The 26711-nt window shown below is 41.5% G+C and overlaps 3 protein-coding genes and 1 long non-coding RNA gene across 4 annotated transcripts in view; 1 reads left to right on the top strand and 3 right to left on the bottom strand.

The window, feature by feature from the left end:
- Window positions 1-42: 42 nt before the first annotated feature.
- LOC126072937 (uncharacterized) overlaps window positions 43-26711 on the top strand; it is a 31432-nt gene continuing 4763 nt past the window's right edge. The window contains exon 1 of the long non-coding RNA XR_007516609.1: window positions 43-388. This is a non-coding gene — a long non-coding RNA (uncharacterized LOC126072937). The remainder of the gene's footprint in view (window positions 389-26711) is intronic.
- MYCBP (MYC binding protein) lies at window positions 2263-12376 on the bottom strand. The gene is made up of 5 exons (XM_049878869.1): window positions 12269-12376; window positions 12001-12073; window positions 7442-7490; window positions 6940-7069; window positions 2263-5520 (listed from the first exon to the last, which is right to left on the bottom strand). Exons 1-5 carry the CDS (start codon window positions 12350-12352, stop codon window positions 5476-5478), a joined length of 381 nt encoding a protein of 126 aa, XP_049734826.1. The 5' UTR covers window positions 12353-12376; the 3' UTR covers window positions 2263-5475.
- Window positions 13975-15704, bottom strand: GJA9 (gap junction protein alpha 9). The gene has a single exon (XM_049878859.1). It carries the CDS (start codon window positions 15499-15501, stop codon window positions 13975-13977), a length of 1527 nt encoding a protein of 508 aa, XP_049734816.1. The 5' UTR covers window positions 15502-15704.
- RHBDL2 (rhomboid like 2) overlaps window positions 17760-26711 on the bottom strand; it is a 66453-nt gene continuing 57501 nt past the window's right edge. The window contains exons 7-8 of the mRNA XM_049878863.1: window positions 24812-24873; window positions 17760-22080 (exon numbers count right to left, since the gene is read on the bottom strand). Coding sequence (XP_049734820.1) covers window positions 21901-22080; window positions 24812-24873 — 242 coding nt within the window. The 3' untranslated portion in view covers window positions 17760-21900. The remainder of the gene's footprint in view (window positions 22081-24811; window positions 24874-26711) is intronic.

Here is a 26711-nt window from a genome sequence, read left to right on the forward strand (position 1 = left end):
GGTAGGTGGTGCCGTCACGTGCTCGGAATCACCTGACTGGAAGCGGCGGAGGGGGAGGAGGAGGAGTCACGAGGAGGGTGGCCCCGGCCGGCCGAGCCTCTCGCTCCGGGCTCCCGGCCCTCGGCCCCAGCCCGCGCCTCCGTCCTGCCGGGCCATGCTCTGTGCCCCTCGGCCTTCCCCTGCCTCCGCGCGGGCTCCGGAGATCACCGGAATGGGGACCGCGCTCTGCGCATTTTGAGGGAAGAATTGCGTGGACTCGAGCAAACGTACCCGCCCAACCAGCATGATGCCTGCGATGTCCTGGATACCAAGGGGCACAACACTGGAATCGACTCGGACCCTGCCAGCCCACACGTTGCTCGAAAATTAATAGAGATCGGACCTCTGCGTAAGTAGCCGCGGAACGAGATACGAAGGGGGAAGTTCACAGGTACAGATAAAAATGCTCGGGGAAATCCGGGGTGGAAAGGAGTGCTCGCATTCTAGTGCAACTAAAAAAAGGGTCGCATAACTATGTGTGTATGAATTGTGTATGAGAAACTATCTTGAGCTGTAAACTTTCACTTAAAACACAATTAAAAAAAAAAAAAACAGAGGTCGGGAATTGGCAGTCTATAAAGAGGTAGCGCCAGACCCGGTGTAGGTGGGTGGATATGGTTGGGATAGGCAAAGGGGTGGAGGAGGAGCGAGCTAGATTGAGGGCAAAGCGTCAACCACGGCAGGTTAACTGTGATGCAGACACTTCCTTCTGGTAGGAAAGCAAATGCACCAAGCTAGAACATCTTTCTTTCTAGAGCAAATCGCTGATTGTTGATACTACTGCCGCTTCAAACTCAACACGAACTTCCCCTCCTTCCCAACTAGTCAGTTTCTCCAGTTATTCCATCTTCTGTAACCCCCTTGGAAACCCTGGTGGCATTGTGGTTAACTGCTAGGGCTGCTAGCCACAACGGCAGCAGTTCAAATCCACCAGGCACTCCTTGGAAACTCCATGGGGCAGATCTACTCTGTCCTATAGGGTCACTATGAGTCGGAATCGACTCGAGGGCAACGGGTTTTTTTTTTTTTTATGATGCCCTGTGGATCAGAGGCCAAAGAAATGAATTAATGAAAGCTAAGCTTGTCACCAAATGTGTTTTAACCAAAGCTTGTCACCAAATGTGTTTGAGGAAGCTAGAGAATTTTCAATCTTGTCATGTTCTAGAGTTTAAAATCTGAGAGATCCTCCTCTTAAGTACTGCCCTATATGTTAAAAAAGGGGTAGGGCAAGAGGATTCTGGTCTTCCAATGAGACTGATTTGGCTATGAAGGGAAAGCACGTTAGTGCAGGTTTGGGACTACGTTATATCTAAAAATGGAAGTTAAAGGTAGGACACACCTTTAGAGGCACTTAGTCCAGCCTCTCACCTAAATAAGATTCCACAGTAGTGTCTCTGACTGATAAGACAGGCAGAATACACTTAATTATCCAGGTGATGAAAGCTCACTATCTCACATCTCCACAGTGATAAAGCTTTGTTTAAAAGTTTCTTATTCAACCCAAAAAAAAAAAAAAAAATACTCCCTGGAGCTTATATAAGCCCCATTGGCACAGTGGTTAAGTGCTCGGCTGCTAACCAAAAGGTCAGCAGTTCAAACCCACCAACCACTCCTTAGGAGAAAGATGTGGCAGTCTGCTTCCGTAAAGATGACAGCCTTGGAAACCCTATGGGACAGTTCTCTGTCCTATAGGGTCATTATGAGTTGGAACTGACTGAACGACAATAGATTTGGTTTTTTGTTTTTTGCTTGGGGGGACGCTTATAATGGAACAATACAGGAGCAGTCTTCATCTTTTTCATGGCAGCTCTTCAAATGTTAGATTGCAGTCTTCATCACTCACTAATCTATGTTCCAGGTTAAACGTCCTCAGTTCCTTCAACCATTCCTTCTGTCAGTGTTACATGTACTACAACTTTCTGCAATAGGACGTTCTTTATTTGCACTGTTCAATATGGTAGCCACTTCCCAGTGTGGATTAGCACTTGAAATGTTGCTTGTGTGAATGAGGAACTGAACTTTTATTTAATTGCGACATGGCCAGTGGCTACCATACTGGACAGCACAGCCTTATATTTTCAAAGCCCCTCTCCCTATTGGTCGCTCTCCTTCATATACATTTGAACTTGTCAACATCTATCAAATGTATGACACCTGCAGTACAATACTGCCCAATAACAGGTGACTATTTAGAACCTAGACGGTATTTCTATTAATGCATTCCAAAATGGACTTTTTTTTTAAGTAGCCACAAGTGGTTCACATTGATAATCACTGAAACTAGTACTTTGTCAGCAATTCTAGTGCCCAAACTTGTGTAACTGCTTTTTTGAACCTAAATACAAGACTTGATATCTCAGCCTTTTGATTTAGGCCCAGCAGTTCTTAATCTCCAGGTTGTTGATCATTTTAAAGCTTGTTTCAATGTATCCTACCAACCAGCCCTTCCAACTCTGTGGCACTTACAGATCTGACATTACTGTCTGATCCATACGTAGTCCTTTACATTTTGCAAGGCATTTTTAAATCCATTATGTTTAATTTGATCCTCACAGTAACCTTGTAAGGTAGGCCAGAGATGAAATTCCATTTTACATATAGATAAGCTGAAGCACAGCAGGAACTGAATTTATAGAATGCTTTTTCTTCTCCATTGAGCATCCTCAAGTGTACTGTTTTCATCCAAATCCTTGACATAAATTTTGAAAAGGATGTCCAGAAGCAAGGCTGAACCCAGGAAAGGATTATCCAATAGGCAAGGTAACCACAGTGCTCACCTTGCTTACCAGATCACCTGTAGTCAACAATTTCACATTTTTTCACCACATCAAAGACTCTGCTTCTAGGTATGACTGGCATCTGTCTCTCTCCCAACCCCACAGCACATTCCTACAGAATCAAAGCCTCTTTTCAAATTTACAATCCCTGACAGGGGTGGATGACAAGCAAGGTAAGCATAGGCTTACTTACTACTCTGTAGCAAACAATTTCACTACAGATGATCTGGTAAGCAAGGTAAGCACTGTGCTTACCTTGGCTATGGGATAATCCACCCTTGGCTGATCCTGAACTCTTAAACAGCACTGACTGGTACAGAAGTTTAAGCAGGTCAGTTCCACCTAAGTGTAATTATCCAACCCATATGCTGCCATTCAATTCAAAAACCAAAAAACCAAACCAAACCCAGTGCCCTCGAGTCGATTCCAACTCATAGCGACCCTATAGGACAGAGTAGAACTGCCCCGTAAGAGTTTCCAAGGAGTGCCTGGTGGATTCGAACTGCCAACCCTTTGGTTAGCAGCCGTAGCACTTAACCACTATGCAACCAGGGTTTCCTTCAGTTCAAAGGGATGGTAAAAAAAAAAAAATTACCTGATTTACTGACAGACATAGTACTAATCTCATGGGAAAAAAATCAAATGAGCGTTGACTGCCAAAAATAATTTCTACTTCTGTATCCACAAAGGGAGTGTCATACCAACTGCTTAAAGAAGCCAAATCTCTCTCTCTTTCAAAACTACCATGGGGCCATATTTTATACTTCTTATGGCTCTTAGCACATCCTATCCTATATTGTAATTGCTTATATACATGCCTTTTAACTTTAAGTCATTCGTCTTCATAACACCCAGTGCTGTCAATGTCGGAGGCACTCAAATTAGTAAGACATCGATTCAAGTTAATGTTGTTCCAACAGTATTCGCCACCCCGCAAAAAAACAAAAAGCAAACCTGTGACTAGAAGAGGCACAGATCATTGGCCGCACTCCTGCCAACATGACTGATTAAAAATGCCCTTAAAATTGGTTTGATCACAGTTTCCAGCAGATGCTGAGCCTTTTGCTAGTCAAACCAGCTTTCCTTGGAGTCATTTTGTTTTATATGTTGTGGTTTGACAAAAAAATAGACAGGTTCTCTAACAACTGGGAGAGAATACATGAAATCGGACTTCTTGTTAATGTCAGTCAATCATTGAAGAAAATGAGTGATCAATAAAACAACATCTGGCTGTAGGTCTTCCAAAAGACAAGAAAACAAACAAGTATATAGTGCTTTACCATTTACACATCTTTCACATACATACTCATCTGACCCTCACAACAACCCTGTGAGGTAGGCAGCACAGATATTCTTCTCATTTAACAGATGCAGAAAGTGACTCTCAGAGTGGTTCATTGATATGGCCAAGTTTCTACAGTCAGTAAATGGCTTATGTTAATACAGTCTTTGGCCTGAAATTTCAGCACCCAACATCCCTCCCTCATACTTGCCCTACCTACTTCACAGGTATAGTGAAGATAAAATGAATTCAAAGGCTAGAAAAATACTTTGAGGAAAAAAGCACTATATAATTATACCCCAAAACTATAATCTCCCCCGATATATGGCTCATTCCCCTTCTCATCCCAGCTTAGGCATGAACCCAGAATTTTCTGTTGCCTCTGTTCTCTGCTCACTAACAGCTTTCGTAAGGGTAAAGGACGTTTAAAGTTATAAATTACAGTCAGGGTAACTGCTCTTATAGCAAATTGAAAAATAACACAGAAAGACCAACATGCACGTAGGACCCACTGAAGCACAGAGTGAAGCAAGGCAACATTATCAGATAGGGCATGATTGCATAGAAGAGAAACGTGGTGTCTGACTGGCACACACGATTATCTAAGGCAAAGTGGTGGCAAAGAAGAGTTATTCATTTCGTATTATATAAACAAGAGCAGAGGACTCATGGGAGCCTGTGCAAAAGCATCGTATGTCACACAGATCTCTCCAGCTGCCCACAGGGAATATAAACAACAGCGTCATCTTCATTTAAAGAATGACTATACCCGTGCGCGTGTCCTGAACCTAACCAAGAAATAGCTCCATGCTGAACTTCCTTGATTAAAATCAGGACTTCGAACCTGTTTGTTCTGGCTGAGAATTTGCATTCTAACAAGTTGCCAGGCAATGCTAATGCTATTGGTTAGGGACCAATTCTGAGGACCACTAGTAGAGCAGTGGTTCTCAAAATTTATTATACATAAGAATCCCCTGGGAATCTTGTTAAATGGTAAATTCTGATTCAGTGTATCTGGGGTAGAAATGCGTATCTCAGCAGGGGTTCGAATTGGAACAAACCAGTTCAAAGCTCTGGTTAAAAAACAACTACTACCATCATTCTGAATCAGACTGGCAAACAGAACGTATTTTGGTTATGAAAACTATCTAGATGGCTATATCCGTAGTTTTTTGAGGATATACTTTGGATTCTCCCAAAGAAAGTGATATTGAGTGTTTATTAGTGATTCTAAGTATGTGTTTATAACAAAGTGTGGTAAGTGAATTTAACATATTAAAAGTTTTATATCATCTGTTCAGAAAAGATCATATACTATACAAACTATTCAAGTCATACAAAACCATTTTTCAGTGTCTTTTTCGACTGAGAAGAATCCTATTCAGCACGCTTCTCCTCCTGAGGTGGTTCATATTGAGCAAGCTATGAGGCAAAGAGAGAGGAGTTTAGGTGGATTTTATTCCAAACTGGGTAAAAAAATAGTAAAACAAAATGAGGTAACAATTCAATTATTGAACAAGTTTGTTAATATCACTTTCTATACTTATTTTTTCAAAACCACTCAGTGATTTAAGATTTAATACAATCAACACCGATAAAAGCCCTTTTTATATATAACTTTTAAAATTACTAGGAAACTTAGGGGCATACCAGTTGGGGCAAGGACCAGAAGGCAGGAGGGGACAGGAAAGCTGGTAACAGGGAACCCAAGGTCAAGAAGGGAGACTGTTGACATGTTGTGGGGTTGGTAACCAGTGTCACAAAACAATATGTGTACTGTTTAATGAGAAGCTAGTTAGTTTTGTAAACCTTCATCTAAAGTACAATAAAAAAAAAAAATACTGGGAAACTAAGATTTAACTCCAGTTTATGACTACTGCTCAGATACATCCTATGCAGTAATCTCTATCTTCCCAAAGATTCGAAACTTTTGTGGCTTATAATAAGGAACTTTCGTCCTCTCCACCAAAAATGTACTGAAATTTCCCCGAAAACTTAGAGAAAGGTAACTATGTGACACATATTAATCTAGCCAGTCAAGGAAGAGGAACTAATGCCTTTGACTTAAAAGGTGTCTAAGAGTTAACTGACATTTTTTACATCCTGAATTTTGGATAGTTTGAGATATTGCATTTTCTCATATGCTAAATTGTGGTCCCGAGAGAACACGAGGCTAAGAAAAGATTTGGGTTCTGCCAATTAGCTGTGAGATTTGAGAAGCTCATTTGACTTCATCATGCTTTAGTTTCCTCACCTGTGTACCCCTATGTCCGTTATCTCACAAAGTTGCTGAGGAGATAACAGGCACTGTGAGAAATGCCTAGGATAATGTAAGAATGTGTCATGTGATTCAGAATGTGGTAAAACTTCAAAGATGGAGAGTTAAGTGATATGAAGTTTATGAAGATGCCCAGGGGCACCAGAAAAAAATTAAGTGCAAATAAGTTTATAGAGGTGTATTAACTCAGGGCCACCGCATATGACCATGCAGATTGTATACTAAGCAACTCTAAGAGGAACTATTCACAAAGTAGTGTCTCTGTATTCACCTACTTAAATCAACTGCTTAAGAATCTCAGTTCATTTCCTTATAAGCAGCATTAACCAATATTCTCATCTTTTTGTTGATGCAGGTTCCCAAGAATCTATTCCTTGACCACACTGTGCTAGTCCTATCACAACTGGTCCTTTCTAAAGGGGGCATAAGTTCAGTCTTGCAGTTAATTCAGATTGATATTTACCCTCCCCTTCTTCCCCTACTGTCTGTTTTGGTGAGGTTTTAATTACATAATCATTAAAGGTAAAATGATTTTTAACACGAATGCTTTTTTAGAAGTTTACCTTTGCTTTCAGTTTTTTATTTTCTTCTACAATAGCTTCGTATTTCTCTTTCATTTCTGCCAATTCTAGGCGAAGAAGCTCTATTTCTGGATTTTCTGGGGTTGCAGCTCCTAAGTGATGCTTTAAAAAACTAATACCAATGTTAAGAATTTACTTCTTAAAGTTGAATGAAACTAACAAAATAGCAATTTATCCAGAGATCATCACCCAAAAACTTACTTTCAAATAAGCATTTCTTATTGACTATTGCACGTATCATTGCACATATTAACCCATTGCCATTGAGTCGATTCCAACTCACAGCAACCTGATAAGACAGAGTAGAACTGCCCCAAAGGGTTTCCAAGGAGCAGCTGCTGGATTCGAACTGCCAACCTTTGGTTAGCCGCCGAGCTCTTAACCACTGCACCACCAGGGTTCCATTTCACATATCAGCTATGTGAAAAAAGAAGAGTATCAAAAATAAGGCTCTTTTGTCTGACTTCATATTGGGAAAGGATACTCCAAAGCACTGTTAGGTTTCTCTGGTTCTTCATATAAGGCTACCAACACTGCAAATCAAAAAGCAGAAAAATCAACAAAATCTTAAATTTGATTACATTCCATAACTCAAATGCCCACTACATGCCAAGCACACTGCTAGACACTATCCATACAGTGATGAACAAGGCAGATAAGGTTCCTGCTCTCAATAAATTTAGCCTAGTTCAGAAGATAAACAAGGAACTAGACAAAAAGAGTTCTAAACCACAATGCTGGATTATGGGGTTATGGGAGCACTATGGAGGGCCATGTAAGTTTGGTTGGATTTTGATCCTCAGAACAACAGGCAAATAATTAAACAGGTTTAAGCAGGGCAGTGACAGGATCATGCTTGACTGCAGTGTGGAAGACGGACTGGAATGGGACAAGAATAAAGGCAGGAAGCTCAGTTAAGAGGCTGATGTGGTAATCAAGTTAAAAAAATATATAGTGACCTGTATTAGAGGGATGGAACTAGGTGGATGGATTTGAGAAAAATTTTAGGCGAATCCACGGGTCTGTGGTAAGTATTGGAGAAGCTGTGAATTCAAAAATATTCTTCAAGTACCAAGTTTTATATACAACATGCTAAATAATCACAAACCTTTTACTAGTAATCAACATGGTCAAATCACCATTGACGTATACACTTAGTGGCTTCATATATCCAGGGGTTCATGTCAGCACTACCTTGCTTATGTTCTATTAAACAGATTCCCCGTAGAATCTGCTACTCAGGTAAAAAAAAAAAAATCCCTCTAGACCAGTGGTTAGCCATTTTGTGGGACGTGGAACCCTTGGAATAATCTGATCAAAACCAAGAAAAATCTAATCACACACACAACAAATGTGCCTATTTAGGCCCCCCATTATTAACTCATAAAAATTTAGACAGTATGAAAAAAACAGAGGGAAAACTACTTTTAAACATTGAGTTTTCATAGTTATTCTCCATCTAAATACCCTTAGAACAGTATTTTGTTAGCAGTTGACATTTATAGCACTAATACCCTCTCCTCCCCTCTCCCTTTTCAGCCTCTCACGGTTACAACCAGTAAACCAGTTGCCATCGAGTTGATTCTGGCTCACAGTAGGACTTCGCTCCATAGGGTTTTCAAGGCTGTGACCCTTCAGAAGCAGATTGCCAGGCCCTTCTTCCCAAGCACTTCTGGGTGGGTTCAAACCACCAACCTCTTGGCTAGTACTCAAGTATTTAACCATTTGCACCACCCAAGGGCTCCTTGATAGTTGCAGTACTCTTTAGTTCGTCTATTATTTTTCCTTTAAATTATATGCTCAAACCTGTTTCCTCCTCCATGAATTTCCACTGTCTGTATTGAATCTTAATTTTATAAGACAGATATTAATACTCTACCCTTTCCTCCACATCTTCCCCCACTCCATTTCTTTCAGAGTCTGAATTTTGGCCAATGGTGTTTAAAGAACCTGTTGCAGTCAGTCGTGTCCAACTCAATCAGAGGTGCTTACAAGGTTGATAATTACAGAAGAGAATGTAAATATATAGGGGCCCTTGTGGTGAAACATTTGGAACAGTTAAGCACTCGGCTGCTAACCAAAAGGTTGGCAGTTCAAACCCACCCAGCAGCTCTTCGGGAGAAAGACCTGGTGATCTGCTTCCGTAAAGATTATGGCCAAGAAAGCCCGGTGGGGCAGTTCTGCTCTGTCACATGGGATTGCTATGAATCTAAGTTGATTCAGTGGCACTCAGCAACAACTGTAAATGTTAAGTTTTCTGTGCTCTTCTGTAGATGAAGACGACAAGGAGGACTCTATACCTGGTCATGTTTTCCCTCTTGCCTTAGCAGCCAGAACTTTTGGAAGTTGATGTAGTGCTCAAAATAACTAATCAACTTACGTGCTGCTAAAATGCCTTTTCTTCCAAATGATTTATCATCGAATTTTATGTTTAACCATCCTGTCTGTTATGGATTGAATTATGTCTCCCAAAAATACATGTTGTAAATCCTAACCTCTATGCCTGTGGTTACAATCCCATTTGGGAACAGGTGTGTTTGTTATGTTAATGAGGAAGGATTAGTGTAGGGTGTATCTTGAGTCAATCTCTTGAGATATAAAAGAGATACAAACCAAGCTGATTAGAGAGAGAAGCAAGCAGAAATGGGGGAAGAGAGATATCAAGCCACAAGAAGACTGCCAAGGAGCAGAGGCTTAAAGAGGCAAGGACCTTCCTCTAGAGCGGACAGAGAGAGAAAGCCTTCCCCTAGAGACAGCACCCTGAATTTAAACTTCTAGTCTTCTAAACTGAGAAAATAAATTTGTTTGTTAAAGCCACCCACTTGTGGTATTTCTGTTATAGCAGCACTAGACAACTAAGACACTGTCTTACAGTGTTTTAATGTTATAAGCAATGTCGAATCCTCTTGGAAATAAACTGGATAAAAATTACACATAAAACCTGTACAAAATACCAGTGTTTGGGGTTGAAAATCAAATTTTAGATAGGCCATATCAATGGACACTATGTTAAGTTGCCTGACATTATTTAGGAGACTGGAGATCTAGGGAGATGGAGGGGTTAGATTCCACTGGATGTGAACAAGGGAAAGGAAGCCTCCAGTGGTTTCTGATTTCTTAAAAAGCAAAATCCTTGTATGGCCACAAGGCTGTACATCTGTGCAGTCACCTTCCACAACCATCACTTCTCTTTTACCATTCTATCTTTCACTCACTCTATCCAGCCAGTCTGGCCTCCTTGTTGGAACTCTTGACATGTATTACTTCATTCAGGTCTCTGTTCATACTTCTTGAGAGGCCTTCCCCCACCACCCTGTATGAAATGGCACACACATTCCACCCATCACTCTTCATGCCTTTCTTTACCTTGCTATGTTCTTATTCATAACACTTATCAGCAGCTGACACTATGCATTTATTATCTGTCTCTCCTAACTAGAATATAAACTCCTAAGAGCAGGAACTTTTTTTTCCCACTGCTCTATCCCCAGGTTATTCTGAGTCAAATTCAACTGGAGGGCAGTTGAATATCTGCAGTGCCTGAAACAGAAACTTCAATAAAGTGGTTACTAAATAAATGAAAGAAACGATTTTGTGGAGATTTTCAAGAGGGGGGTGTTGACAGCATTCCAAGCATTTGTGACACTTCCAGAGACAACATAGCGCAACACTTTCACAGACCAAACCTGTTGCTGTGGAGTTGACCCCAACTCGTAGCAACCCTGTAGGACAGAATAGAACTGTCCCATAGGGTTTCCAAGGAGCGAACTGCCGACCTTTTGGTTAGCCGTCGAGCTCTTAACCACTGTGCCACCAGTGTCTCCCCATAATGTTTGCTGAAATTTATTTGCAAAAAGATTGGGAAACTAGCATGTGAGCCCAGGATAGGTAGCAACTCAAAATTTCTAGCCCATGCATGGTAATTAAAAACACTGCTTTCTGCTAAGACTCAGAATTATCTTTCTCCCAGAGTTTTCCCCTAACCTTTGCTTTTGCCCAAGGAACAGTTACCAAATTATTTCTCAAACACTTCCTATTCTTTTCATATGGACCCAGATCCTCATCCCTTCCAGCTCTTCCATTCTATACCTTTGAAAATCCCAGCCAGTGAGTTTAGTGACACATACCAGGCATTCAAATTACTGCTGAGCTAATGAAGTAAGCAGAGTCCCTGAGCGGTGCAAATTGTCAATGGTTGGGGGTTCCAGTCCAATCAGGACACCTCAGAAGACACATCTCCTGATCTACTTTTGAAAAATCAGCCATTGAAAATCCTGTGGAGCACAGTTCTACTCTGACACGTGGGGAGTCAGAATCAACTCGACAGCAACTAGTTGAATGAAGTAAACAGTACCCTATCGTGGAAACCTCCTGTTTCAAGCGCCTTGTCTGCTTAGATTCTGTACGCCTGGACGAAGAGATACAGTGTGAAAGTAAGTTTCCGTTTTTAAGAAGTGAAAACAGTATAACCCATGTTGATGTGCCCTCAAACTCTAAACTTTAATTCTACTTTAATTTTGAAATCTGCACAAAGAATTGATAGAGACTAAGAAATCGGCGTTGAAAAGCCACAACCAAATTGGCTATGAATCGCCTACCATGGGGATTAGGCTCAGCTACTTCATCATAGCTCACTTTAAATCTGCCAATTTTCCCACTTGCCCCTTGGTTCGACGGAAAATGTTTCTCAACAAGATTCTGATACTTCACAAAAACCAAGGCGGGAGGTATCCGGAGTTCGAGGTCTTTTACAATCACGCCCACTGCGGCGCTAGAAGCAAAGCAACGGAAGTTGGAGAGACTTTGCAACAGCTGCAAGAGTTTCACTCCCTGGCCCGGAGAGTGGTAACATGAGCGAGGCTACCCTCACCAGGGCGGCGTCCGGCAGTCGGCGTGTGCTGATCCCCGCGGAACCCCGGAGCCCACCTTGCTGGACCCAGGACGGGTTCCACCTGTTCTCCCTCCTCCACGCCACCGCCCGTCAGGGGCGCAGCGCCACGAGCACGACGAGGGCACGAGGAGCCCTCTCCTAGTTATGCTCACCCTTGGTCAGCGTGTCCAGCACCCCCGACTTCTCCAAGTACCTCCGGAACTGCTCGCGCTTCGAGTCGGCGGCCTGAGAAGACACGGCGGGTCAGTGGCCGAAGCCCACAGGGGCCGGAGGAGGAAGAGGGCGCTGGGAGTCCGGTAACCCCACCTCCGCCTCGCTACTTCAGGCCCCCCAAAATCTGCGCGCGTCCCCACTCCCACCGGTAGCCGACCGGCGGCTGGCTACCGCCCTCACGCCCCCAGCCACGCCGCGCCCCCTCACTTTGTAATGGGCCATAGTGACAGCCGCAGCGGCGTAGCTGGCGCCCGAGACCGTGGCTGGCGGGCTCTGGTCAGCACCGCTCATGCGCGGAAGGGCGCGTGCGCCTGCGCACTTGCGAAACGCGGCGGGGGATCGTCGGGGTGTGGCCTGTTTTCATGGCGACCGGGACGCTCTGAGTTTCCTACAGCGAACTGAGCGGAGGGAGGCTGCGTATGCCCGCCCCTGTCGCTATCAAAGCAGCGCCTCTTCTTCCGGTCCGCACAGCGATTCGGTTGCTTAGCGAGAGACGAGGTTACGGTGACTCCGGACCAGTGTCCGGGTGGGGCTCGAGATGGGCGTGGCGTCCGGGGGCGGTGCCTGCGGAGCCCTCGAGGTTTGGTGCTGGGAGCCGTGGGGGGGGGGGCGCACGGCACCGGGAGTGGGCAGGCTTTTCTCTGTCGGGGTTTTGGAACCCGTGGTAACCTGTGGGCGCGACAGATGCACAGCGACCCTGGGATTTCAGTTGGCTTGAGGGGAGTGGTTAGGATCGTATGCTCTGACGCCTCCTTTACGTTTGGTTTCTCCTTGTTTCTGTGGCTAACTTGATTGGGCCTCTGGAAGGTGAGTAGTAATATGCTAATAATATAGCCAGCAATTTTAATGGCTTACTGTGTGCCAGGCACTGTACTAAACACGTGTTTATTTCAGTCTTCACAACATCCCAGTAAAGGAGGTACTTAGCTCCAGAACTCTCTTTTAATCATGATGCTATATATAGGTGAGCTGGTAAAAGAAAAGCCACCAGTCTTTTTAAGATTTTATTTACTACGTAGGAGCATAATGGTTATTCTCAAGACACATCAGGCTGCAGTCTATAAGGAAACTGAGAAGTCTTAGAGGCAAAGAAAATTTACCCAGTGTTCAGAATTAAAAGATTAATAACTAAAAGGAGCAATTACATTGATCAAGAACAGCCTCCTAAGGCTGTGGTCCTTTCAAGGAGAAAACCTGGTTCCAAACCATTTGGCCTCCATTCGGAACACTGATTTTCCTAAAATCTGTTTTCACACATTCTGATGAGAACCATGCCTGATTTGGTAATTTTAGGTTTTTGAATTTAAACTATCCTTTCACAACTCAGAATTAGAGCTGTTTTTCCCTTCTTGAAGGTCCCTGGGTGGCGTAGTTTGCCCTCAACTGCTAACCTAAAAGTTGGCAATTCGAACCCACCCAGCAGCGGTGCTGTGGAAGAAAAGGCCTGATGATTTCCATTCATAAGACTGAAAACCAAAATTAAACCCGTTGCTATCAAGTCGATTATGTAGTGATCCTAAAGGACACAGTAGAACTGCCCCATTGGGTTTCCAAGGAGCAGCTGGTGGATTCAAACTGCTAGCCTTTTGGTTAGCAGCTGGGCTCTTAACCACTGTACCACCAGGGCGCCTTCATACAACTACAGCTAAGAAAATCCTATTGAACAGTTCTGCTCTGTCCAAGAAAACTCTATTGAACAGTTCTTGTCTGTAACACACGGGGTCACCATGAGTCAGAATCTACTCCTTAGCAACACATTAGGTGGTTTTTTTGTTTCCCTTTTTTAAATGAGTTTACAGTTGTCTTAACAGCTGGTCCTCAGAGCTGTCTTTGTCCCTATATTCTCCCTGCTCCATCCCCACTAGGCCACTTCTGTAATGTAATATGCACAATGTCTAAAAGCCAGAAGCTGTTCATATCTGAAGGTCTGTGGGTGCCCGCCTACCGATGACGTTGTTTGTCAGAGACACTAAATGATTTGAAGGATAAGCACTAGGATTTTTGCAGGTTCTGACAAACTTAGTCTCAAAGGACAACTCTCCCAAAGAGTCAGGAGTGCCTGGAATGTCAAGTGGTTGGGAGTCTCCCTGTAAAGGAGGAAGGGTTCTGATGGTGCCCTCTCCAAACAGGCCCTGGAGGCTACCTTTAGGAGGTAGTCTCTGGTTTTGATCCTCTGTAAAGGGTCTCCATGTAGCACTAAGCCTCTTTGTTTTCCAGTTGCAGTTAGCTGGCAGAGAGAAAACTTTTTGGGGTGACTGTGACACGTGGTTTTCCAAATCTACAGAAACACCTCTAGAGTAATGGCACCTTTCACTGTCTGTGCCAAAGTTTTCTCTTCTTTCCTTTACCTGGTTGTCATCCACATCTTTTCCAGATATTTTATGAGTTCCATCATTATTTGAGCTGATGTGTTGAAGATGACTACCAGTAGTACTAATTGTGTGCATCTCATTAGAAAGTACAGTTTCCTGTTCATCCAAAATGCATTTCTCATTTCCACTATAACTGTCAGGGTCTACCTGCAATGCAGAAGATGAATTGAAACTAGGATACACTGTTTTGTGTGTTTTCTTTTCCACTAACAGGTTATAATCAGGTGCAGAAGGGAGTCCCTTCAGTGAATTTGCAGATACGCTCTTATATTTGGTAGGATTTTGTTTTGATTTGTTTGCAAAGAATTCATTATGTTCATCCTTCAGTTTATATTGTCCCCAAAGCCCTCTTTTAATCTTTTTAAAACCTAGGTGAGCAATTTCTAGAACATTTAAGAAAAGTGAAACAGTGGCTATGGACTGCATAAACAATAGGAATATTGTTTTTTCTGTTGGTCTTGAGATAAAACAATCAATCGTGTTTGGACATGGGTGGCTATGGCATTTAAATAGAGGCTCTAAGTGAAATCCATATAAAAAATACTGTCCAATCATGAACCCAACTTCAACCGCAGAGCGAGTGAAAATGTGTATCACGTAAGTGCAAAGTAACATTCCTCTGAGCGGAGCTTTATTTAGTTTTCTTTGCTCCAACTGACAAAGCTCCTGCTCCAGTCTCCTCCGATGCCCAGTTACTTCAAATTCAACCTCTTCCAGTTCTCTTCTCAACTGAGTTTTCATCTCCTGCCTCTCTTTCTCCAGAACTCTCAGTCGGTACAAAGCATGGCCCATGTAGACCAGAGATGGTGAAGACACAAATATGACCTGTAGAACCCAGTATCTAATGAGGGAGATAGGAAAGGCCTGGTCATAGCATACATTTCTGCAGCCGGGTTGTTCTGTATTGCAGATGAAGCCAGACTGCTCATCATTCCAGACGTCTTCAGCTGCTACACCCAGAACAAGCATTCGAAATATGAACAGGATGGTGAGCCAGATCTTTCCAATCATGGTGGAGTGGATGTGAACTTCCTCCAGAATACCTCCAAGGAAGTTCCAGTCCCCCATGTTTATTTAGTCAGCCATCTTAGGCCTGAACCCCACCAATTAGGAGACAAGTAGATTTCTTCCATTCTAAAGAGAGCGCTGTTCCTTAAAGCAAACCTATGGCCAAAAGATGAATAAAGCATCATTCTTACAGTGTGCTGGTTGCTTACTTTTTCCCTAGATAGCAGTGACAATCTGTTGTTGTTAGTTGCTATAGACTTGGCTCCGACTCATGGCAACCTTATATATGACAGAAAGAAAAGTTGCTCTGTCCTGCACTAATAATGTTACCAGGAATATATTTAAGATAAGCCAGGAATTTAAAATCACTCATGTTTCAACCTAATAATGCAATTAAAAAAAAAAAAAGTGATACCTGGGCGAGGTACGTATACATTCTCTACTAAGAATAGAATTGTAAGATTTTCTGTTAAAAAAAAAAAAAAAGTCTTCTTACTTGGCTGATAGGAAGTTTGTTCTTTGTCTAAGCTGTAGAGTTTTCCTAAAATGACTGGCTTAATCTTACAAACGTATTTACTAAGATTATGTTGTTGTTGTTAGTTGCCATCAGGTCCGTTCCAACTCATGGCAACCTGTGTGTGGAGAGCAGAACTGCCCCACAAGGTTTTCAAGGCTGTGGCCTTTCAGAAGCAGATTGCCAGGCCTTTCTTCCCTGGTGCCTCTGGGTGGGTTTGAACCACTAACCTTTCAGTTAGTAGTCAAGCAGTTAACCAGTTGTGTCACCCAGGGACTATGTTATATAACCAAAGTCAGTGATTTTTAAATCTCATTTATACACAAAGGAAAATGAATTTGATTAATTCAGTAAGAGACAGCATTTAATAAAACCAGAGGAGACAGATCTGGCTCTTGCTGCAGGAATTTTGATTAGTTTTTAAATCCACATTTAAATGTTTAAATTCTGATTTCTTTCTGGCAGATGTTGAGCATTTCCAGAAATCCATTTTAGTAACATTTATGAATATTTATAAAATTCTTATTATACTTTGCAATGAAAATCTTTGGAAAGTTTTACCATGTTAAAACGAATTCCAGAAATTCTAACTATTTTGTTGTAACAGAATGCTATTAGATATTACCTAAAATAAGTGGACCCGGGTGTAGTGGTGGTACTATAGAAATTTTCCTCGTAACAATATTTGATCTACTTAAAACATGTAGCTTTCTATTTTGGAAGGGGCAGTGGGGCAGGTTATAATTTAGCTACGAGGAGGTTCATATTAAAACTGATATCCTAGGCTCTCAAAGAAAAGATGAGAGTGAATGTTTTCATTTAAAAAATAAATGTATGTCCTAGATCCCTTATATAAAGGCAGTATTACACACTCAAACAAAATCCTACAATCGTGTAACTACAAAATTTGTTCATTACAAAAATCCTGCGAAGTAGGTATATTGCTTCCCCATTTGACAGAGGGGGAAACTAAGGCATACTTTAATTAACTTACCCACAGTCACACAGCTGGTGATGGTGGAGCTGGCATTTAAACCCAAGAAGTCTTGTTTTAGAGTCTGCTCTTAACTGTTTAAACTGATACTTTTTCTTTGAGCAAACTTGAAACTTGCATGAAAGACATAATAGATCATCTGTTTTTCTCTTATAAAGTTTAATTATTTGAATAAGAAATGTCAAATAGTGCTATTTTTAGCTTTTAAATGACTGAGTCTAGACTTTTAACTTCTTTGTTAAAGCTTTGTAGAGTTATTAAGACTTGCAAAAGCATCAACCTTCTAAAATTTAGTTGTATTCCTGATATAGAGGAAATTTCTATTTGACTTTATTATGTTAAAAATAGTATACTCTTTGACCCAACAATGCAAGGCACTTTGAAATGTGAGCAAGAATGTTTGTAATAGTCATAAAGTTAAAACATCCAAAATAATTATTAATATAAGAAAGACTGGTTAAATAAATAATGGTACATCCACAGTGTGGTACTATGCAGACAGTAGAAATGATAAATATATACATTTCAGTGAAATTCAAATAATAGAATAGAATGGTCCTCATTTTTGAAAATACATATATTTACATGTAGAGATGCATACAAAAAGTCCAGAAGGTTCACCTAAAGCACAATTAAAAAAAAAAAAAGTCTAGAAGGAAATTAATCAAAATAATTGTATCTCTGGATGGTGGGATTACAATTGATTTAATTTTTATAAGCATTTTTTTATGTATTTTAATTATTTATAATAAGCCTTTGACTTCTATAATCACAAAAGGAAATAAAAGATTGCTCTTTTTGTTGTTGTTTGTTTGCTTTTTCCCTTAAAGGAAAAGAGCATTGTATTTCATAAAAGCAGCAGCAGTATCATTTAGATAGTATTATTTAGAAAATCCTTTCTTTCAAAGCTTTTGTAGCAAAAACATGAAAACTAGCATATATTAATACAGTACTATAGAATGCAAAAGCAAAAGATAAAAACATTTCTAACGACTTTCTTAATTAGCCAAAAGAGAGAGATTAACACAAACCTTTCTTAGTTTAGGTAAATCTGAGAAGCAAATCATGCTTAGGAGAAGTTATATCACGGCCATCTTCAACTTGTTCTCCAAATTTGTCCTTTTGGGCACGTAGAACAGATTGAGTGCAGTTCAGTGCAGTGAGTGAGTCAGCCATCAGCTAAAATCCATTTCTGTTTGCTCATTCTTGCTTCTAGAACGGCAGTGTCCAATAGAACTTTCTGCGATGATGGAAATACTCTGCGTTGTCCAGTCAGGTAGCCACTCACCACATGTCACTATTGAGCCCTTGCAGTGTGCCTTGTGCAACAGAGGAATTGAGTTTTTAATTTTATTTGATTTTAATTAAATTCTGAAGGACTACATGTGCCCAGTGGCTACCTTATTGAACAGCACAGATACAGACTATTTTCAACATTTCTAATAGCACACCCAGTTCTAGAAGACTAGAGATAAAAAATAAAAAATAAAAAATTTTTTTTTTCTTTTTAGGAGCCTCAAATTAAGCTGAATAAATGGTTCTCTATCATTCAGAGATGTCAGATTCAAAATACAAGGAAATACTTGTGTCCTTTTTTTTTAACTGTAATGTCTGCCACCTGGGGCCCCAATAAGCTACCCCTGTTTTTGGTAATGTGAACTATGTTTCTAGTACCATAAATTCAGATTAGGTAACTTCTTAGTCATCAGCCTCATTAGCTGCAGGAATCAATTGGTCATGTCTGATTTCATCGTTAGGTAAATCCTGTTCTTCTGTTTACTTTTGTTATTAACAATTACATTGATATTAAAGGTCTTTCTTCAGAACTTGTGACCTGGTGGGTTGGCATGGCAAGTTCTTCCCTGGGCCTCTTTGCCAACTAATAACTCCTTTTGGATTAAATGCAAACATTTCATCAGGGAAATATGTATGTTGTATATATTCATATTTTTGTATATTATGTATTATGACTATATAAGGAATCCTGGTGGCACAACAGTTAAACACTCAGCTGTTAACCGAAAGGTTGGCAGGTCAAACCCACCCAGCAGCTCTGTGGGAGAAGGACCTGGTAAGCTGCTTCCATAAAGATTACAACCAAGAAAACTTGTGGGGCAGTTCTCCTGTGGCACATGGGGTTGCTATGAGTCAGAATCAACTCGACAGCACCCAATAACAATAACATTATGTGTATGTAAATTATACTATGTAGAATATTTATGAATTACATATAAATTATTAATAACCTTGAAAAATACTCAGCCTCTGTAGTCAGAGAAATACACATTAAAATTGAGGTATTATTTTCTTAATTATCAAAATGCAAAAACTTCAAAGATATATAATACCTTCACTTGGCAAAGGTGTGGGGAAACCGTTATTCTCATATACTGTAGATGAGAATATAAATGGATACAGCTATTTAAATAGCAGTTTAAATCTATAAAATTACCATGGCATTTCTGCTGCTGGGTGCCTGAAATAGTCATACATTCAGCAAACACACTCGAAGGCACACTGCATGTACTAGGATGTTCACGTACTACTGTTGGCAATAGTACAAAATCAGCAATAATTTAAATGTCCAATAGAGAAATAGGTAAATAAACTAAAACCAGTTATCAGCTGCCGTCAAATGTATTCCTACTCATGGTGACCCCATGTGCGTCAGAGTATAACAGCTCCACAGGGTCTTCGGTGGCTGATTTTTCGCAAGTAGATCACTAGGCATTTCTTCCGAGGTGCCTCTAGGTGGACTCAAACCTCCAGCCTTTCAGTTAGCAGCTGAGCACATTGACCGCTTCTACCACATAAGGACTCCAAATAAGCTGTAAACCAAAAAACCAAACCCATTGCCATCGAGTCGATTCTGACTCATAGCAACCCTATAGGATGGAGTAGAACTGCCCCCATAGGGTTTCCAAGGAGCACCTGGTGCATTTAAACTGCTGACCTTTTGGTTAGCAGCCAGGCTCTTAACCACTGCACCACTGGGGTTTCCAAAATAAACTATAGTACATCTAAATCACTCAGCGATTCATGGAATGACGATGTCTAGGAACCAACACAGAAAGATCCTCAAGTCGCAGAACAGTACATGTAAAATGGTCTCATTTATCTTGGTAAAACCTACATTTTATATGTGTATTTATAGATAGAAAAAGGTCTGCAAGAATACACACCGAACTACTGGCAGTGGTTACCTCTAGGAAAAAGCAGGTTTGGGGCAGGAAGGTGAAAGGGGCTTTTTATCTTTTATGTTAAGTTCTTGTTTGAATCTTTGTTTAATGAAGAACATACTCATACTGTATACATTTTTTACACTTAAAAATTATCTAGCAAATCCCAGATCAGTTTTTCTGAAAATGCTAAAATACCACTGTTCTCACTGTAGCTAATTGAATGTATATAATCCTTTCAGAATACAGCAACATGTTTAAATGGGTGTTTAATAAAATATGAGGATGATGAAAAAAGAAAAAAGCTGTATTTCCTGTGTTCAGATGACCTAAACGGCCATTTTGGAAAACAAAATGGCCAGTAGTCTGGGTTCTGCACAGGAAAAAGACAAAGGCTTCTCAGCTTTCAGATATATTTTATCTTTTGTAAATAAATCCTATTTAATGCTAGGAGAGCCACTAGCCACATGAAGGATAAGAGTCTTATAGACAAGAATCCAAAGAGTCCAGGTACATAGTGTGCACGAGAAAGCCAATTACAAGTTCATTGGGATCTTAGACAAACCACTAGAATCTTAAACTAGCAGTTCTGAAAATTCTAAGCCTTCTTCTGTATTTCTTTTTTTTTCATGGTGTACCCACAGAGATGTTTGTCCCTGTACTGTTAATGATGCTCCAATTTTCAGTATTTGGGGAATATAGCATTGCTAGGCCAGTAGAGGAAAGAGTATTTTTTTTTTTTTTTTTAGGCCAGTAGAGGAAAGAGTATAGGTTTTCAGGTCATTACCCAAAAACCCATTGCCATTGAGTCGATTTTGACTCATAGTGACCCTATAGGACAGAGAAGAACTGACTTACAGGGTTTCCATCCAAGGAGCAGCTGATGGATTCATACTGCTGACCTTTTGGTTAGCAGCCAAACACTTAACTACTGCGTCACCAGGGCCCCTTCAGGTCATTACCTACATTTAAATTCTGCCTCATCTTAGACAAGTTACTTGATTTCTTAAGAGTTTCCATGTCCTAGTTTCCGTAAAGATTGTTGTTGTTGTTAGGTGCCGTCGAGTCAGTTCCAACTCATAGCTACCCTCTGTACAACCGAATGAAACACTGATCCTGCGCTATCCTCACAATCGTTGCTGCCCAGGAAATCCTATGGGGCAGTTCTGCTGTGTCATATGGGGCTGCTGTGAGTCAGAATCAACTGGATGGCATCTAACAACAATAGTCTCTAAGATACAGAGTAGTAGTTACCTTTCTGGGTTATGTCTCATCTCTAAGATACAGAGTAGTATCTACCTTTCTGGGTTGTCAAAAAGATCAGCAATAATGTATATAAAGCGCCTGTCACAGTGATCTATCTAAAAGTGATTATCAAGAGCCTGACACAGGCATGGGAAGGTTTAATTACAACATAGTATTCGTGGGTTCTATCAAGCAATGTCTAGAAGGTATCTTCCAGGGAGAACGAGTCTCTTTTATAGAATACATACCTGCATACCGTATGCCTGGAGAAGACCCAATCTCTGGTGTTCACTACCCTCCCTTTCCCTCTTCCATTTCCTTCCCTTTGCTTTCAGAAGCCTCTTCCTTTAGCCCTAAATTTTTTTTTGTATATGGTCCTTGGAACTTACGAGTTCGGTTATGTTTTATCCTCTTTGTAAAATCATTAGCATTTGCTAGAACTTCTTCTATTTCTTGAGTTCTTTATTTTTTGTTTTTTTTTTCCCCCAGATGACTCTTTTTATTAATGGGCTTATATTTGAGATGAATCAGTTTGCTGGTGATAGGAAAATATTGAAAAACACAGCAAATACGAAACAAGCTAAATAAGCAGCAATCGCTATCCAAAACCTTGGATCTTTCAGCAGTGCTGTATCAAAGCAGCTAAACACAGTGTATCCTATGGACATTCCGGCAAATCCACCTGCAATGTGAGCTGCAAAAGACACCTTTGGAGAAAAAGAAAAAATAGAAATTAGTGAAGAAAATGCTAATTGCATATTTCAGTTGCTTCCCTCTTGACTCACACAAATACCATCAGAGCCAAACAAGAGTCTTAAAAGTCTGGAGAACTAAGTAGTAAGGCAAAAGAGAGAAGTCTGTGCACACAGAGAGGTGTTCTAAAACATGCAAAGCCAAAAAAATGTCATTTTCGCCCACTCTCTTGAGTACACAAGATAAGCGAGCCATTGTTGCTTCCTGTTCTTGATCATCATTGCATTTAGAATTGTTCTTTATTAATGCCAACCAAGAGAATAGGAGTTGACTTGTCCAAGGCAAGGTCATGGAAGCTCCACAGCCACTTCCATACTCCCCGAGGAACTGAATTACTGGGCAGAGGGCTGTGGGGACCATGGTCTTGGGAAATATCTAGCTCAATTGGCATAACATAGTTTATAAAGAAAATGTTCTACATTCTGCTTTGATGAGTAGCGTCTTACAAGCTTGTGAGCAGCCATCTAAAATACTCCACTGGTCTCACCCTGTCTGGAGCAAGGGCGAATGAATAAACCAGAGATAAAAGGGAAAGATTAGTCCAGAGGACGAATGGACCACATCTACCGTGGCCTCTACCAGACCGAGTTGAGTACAGCGAGATAGTGCCTGGCTACCACCACTGACTGCTCTGACAGGGATCACAATAGAGGGTCCCAGACAGAGCTGGAGAAAAATGTAGAACAAAATTCTAACTCAAAGACCGAACTTGTTGGCCTGACAGAGACTGGAGAAACCCTAAGAGTATGGCCCCCGGATGCCCTTTTAGCTCAGTAATGAAGTCACTCCTGAGGTTCACCCTTCAGCCAAAAATTAGACAGGCCCATAAAACAAAATGATTCTAAAGGGGTATACTAGCCCAGGGGCAAGGACTAGAAGGCAGGAGGGGACAGGAAAGCTGGTAATAGGGAACCCAAGGTCAAGAAAGGAGAGTGCTGACATGTCATGGGGTTGGTAACCAATGTCACAAAACAACGTGTGTACTAATTGTTTAATGAAAAGCTAGTTCTGTAAACCTTCATCTAAAGTACGATAATAAGAATAAGAAGTAAAATAGGAGTTGAGTTGCCATGAGGGATCTCCATAGGAGTATCATCTGATCCCACATAAATGGCATGTCAGAATCAAAACAAAAGTAATATGTACATACAGATACTCAGCAGAAACTACCAAATTCAAAGACAAATCCCAGCAAAACTAGAAATCTGTGTCAGTTTTCTTTATACACCCACTCCTTATGTACATGGTTAAGTTCCAAAGACCACGTCCTTATGCAAAAATTGGCGTTATGTGAAAATGGAGGATTTTTTTCTTCTCTTTTCAGACCGTCAACTTGTCCAATTTTTTAAATTTAGAAAATACAGTCATTGACATAATAACAACTAAGGTCTACTGTCATCACTGTGATGAGTCCACTCATGGATTATTCCTCTGCAGAAAAGGAGGCTTGAAGGAGACAAAGCTAGATAAAGCTGGGCTGTGTGACTGAAGGGCTCATGGCTTAACCACCTTGCTCCTGTGCTGGGTCAGAGCTTCCCTCACAGAGCCACCTCCAGGGCTCCACTCCCACCCCTGTAAGCCCTGTGTTCACCATCCAGGAGCCTGCTCTGCCCTCCAGACCTGGCAAGTCGCCAAGGCCCAGGGCTTCCTGCAAGAGTGCTGGGAGCCTGGCTGTGCGCCCAGCCCCGCCAAGGCGGAAGCTCCAGGCCCAGTTCGTTCACTTTGAGATGTCAATAAACTCACGTGCATTTCCTTCAAATGCTCCCTCCAATGCCCCTTTCTTTCTCCCCTCCCACCCCACAGCAGTTTTAAGCTGCAGGGCCGCTGGCAGCATGGGAACTGGGAACCCAGAACAGGCACCGGCTAGCTCGGTGCTGCCTGCACGTCCGCCCCGGGCTGTGGCCACAGAGGAGGCCTGCCCTGCGTGGCAGCTAGACTCGGAGCCCTCGTGAGGCAGGAGGGAGTGGAGGCCGTGGGGCAATGCAGAGACCTTCCTGGAAGGAGGGGAGGCTCTTCAGCTGTTGCTGCCATGCCCACTGCCTCCTTAATGCACAAAACAGTCACAGGGTAGATTTTTTTACTATTGTCATAAGGGCAGAATGTCAAATAACAAAATAGTCGATAAATGAGGAGTAGATATAAATTCATCTGGACCCATATTTTCATCACTGTTTTCCAATCTGCTGATTATTCTCTGTGGACAGTGAAACCCTTTCTCTCCTGTTTGGTAAGTTACTAGCGTGGCAGGTGCTGAGAAGTAGAGCCCAGTGTCAGGGCTATAAGAAAATTAAGTGAGAAGAACAATCCAAAAGTCTGATTTTCCTAGGAATTTTCTTAACTTCCAAATGGAAATATGCCCAGAGTAAAATTTTTTAGAGTTTAAAAAAAAAGAAAAAATCACTTGCCATTGAGTAGATTTCATTCAACTCATGGCAACCCCATGTGTCAGAGTAGAACTGTGCTCCACATAGTTTTCAATGGCTGATTTTTCAGAAGGAGATTGCCAGGCCTTTCTTCTAGGGCACCTCTGGGTGGACTCGAACCACCAACCTTTCAGTTAGCAGCCAAGCACATTAACCTTTTACATCACCCAGGAACTCCAAATCACAGAAGATTTGTCCCTATTTGATGACAAATTTTCATTAGAAAACAAACACACACGCACAAAAAAAACAATGAACTCACCGGTGACCCGTTTGCAGGGACAAAGAATCTTCTGTAGAGAGCAAATCCCATATCTGATGCAACTAGAAGGAAAAACAACCTGAAGAATGTTTTTGATTGCTCTCTAATAATAGCTAATATTTATTGAGACTCACTCTGTGCCAGGTGCTGGTCCAACAGTTTTAACAATGTATTAACTCATTAATCCTCATAACAACTCCATGAAATAGGTACTATTGTTATTCCATTTTACAGATGTATTCATCCGACAAGTATTTATTGTTTTTTTATGTGCCAGGCACTATTCTAGGTGGTGGAGATAAAGCAATGAATAGATCAGACAAATAGCCTGGCCTAATGGAGCTAGCTGATGGTGTAGTTGAGGAAGGCAAAGAAATAAGTAAAACATACAGTATGTTAAATGGTGCAAAGTGCTATGGAGAAGATACAAAACTAGGACAGAGAATTGGGAATGCCAGGAGTAGGGCGTCATTTTTAACAGGATGATCCGGGAGGATCTCACTAAGAATATGACATCTGCTGGAGATAAGCAAGAAAAACCCAAACCAAACCAGTTGCCATGGAGTGGATTCCAACTTTTCATTTTTCAGAGGCTGACTTTTCAGAAGTAAATCGCCAGGCCTTTCTTCCAGGCTGCCTCTAGGTGAACTCAAACCTCCAAATTTTGGGCTTGCAGCTGAGCGCATTAACTGTTTGCACCACCCAGGACCTCATATAAGGGAGCAAGCAATGCTGATATTTGAGGTAAGAGTCTTCCAGACAGAGGGAAGAGCAACTGCAAGGTACCTAAGGCAGGAGTGTGCCCGGGGTGTTTGAAGAATACCAGAGCAGTTTCTCTGCCTAGAACAGTGGTTTTCAGAGCATGATCACCCCAAGACCAGCAGCATCAGCATCACCTAGGAACTTAGAGATGAAAATTCTCAAGCCCCACCCCCAAACCTATTGAACCAGAAACTCTGAGGTGGGGTCAGCTTGTTTTAACAAGCCCTCCAGGTAATTCTGGACTGGAGTAAGGGGTGAAATGGTAGGTGATGAGATCAGACAGGTAGCGGGGACAGGTCATGTGGGGACCTTCTGGCCACTATAGGCATTTTGGCTTTTATTCTGCATAGAAGCCTTTGAAGGATTTTGAGCACAGGAGTAACATGATCTGACTTATGTTTTTAAAAAGATCATTCTGGCTGCTCTACAGGAACTAGACTCAAAGGGAGCAAGAATAGGAACAGGGAGACCAGCTAGGATATTATTGCATCAATCCAAATGAGGAATGAGGGTGGCAGCTTATATATAAACCAAGACACAGAGATTAAGTACTTGCCCTAGGCTACACAGCAGAGAGGCAAGGGCAGGATTTAAACTTTAAGTCATCTGGTTGCAAGGGCTAACCACTCTTCATATACCACAGTAACGGCCTCTAACTACTGCCAGGAGCACTGAAGACAGGCCATGAAAGGAAATGAGTCACATGTTCCAGTAGGATGGTGAGAGCCAGAATTCAGGCATTCAAAGAAGCCAGATCTGTGCTGCAAAAGGAGGTTCCGGGGTTCGTGGCCTAGAACTCTGTCCTATGCGTGCAGGCCCCTTGGAAACATCTCATGCAGCCGTGACTTTCCACACCATCCCCCAATTCCCTCTGCTCTACTTAGTGAGCCACAGTATCCTAGTAGAGATAAGGACCTAGTCCTTGCCTTTGGGAAAACAGCATCAGTCCCATGTGCTCTGGCTACTTGACTTGTCAATATTGTATTGATGTTGAAGTCACTGGACAGAAAATGAGGTCGAGGAAGTATTCAATAGTAATTTAATTGTAAATGACTTACACAAAATGTTCAATAAATGTGGCTGTGCCATATTTTAAAACATCACCTGCATTTCCTGGTCCAGTGTACATAGCACACAA

This window comes from Elephas maximus, chromosome 3, assembly GCF_024166365.1.
Source record: "Elephas maximus indicus isolate mEleMax1 chromosome 3, mEleMax1 primary haplotype, whole genome shotgun sequence".
Lineage (NCBI taxonomy): Eukaryota > Metazoa > Chordata > Mammalia > Proboscidea > Elephantidae > Elephas > Elephas maximus.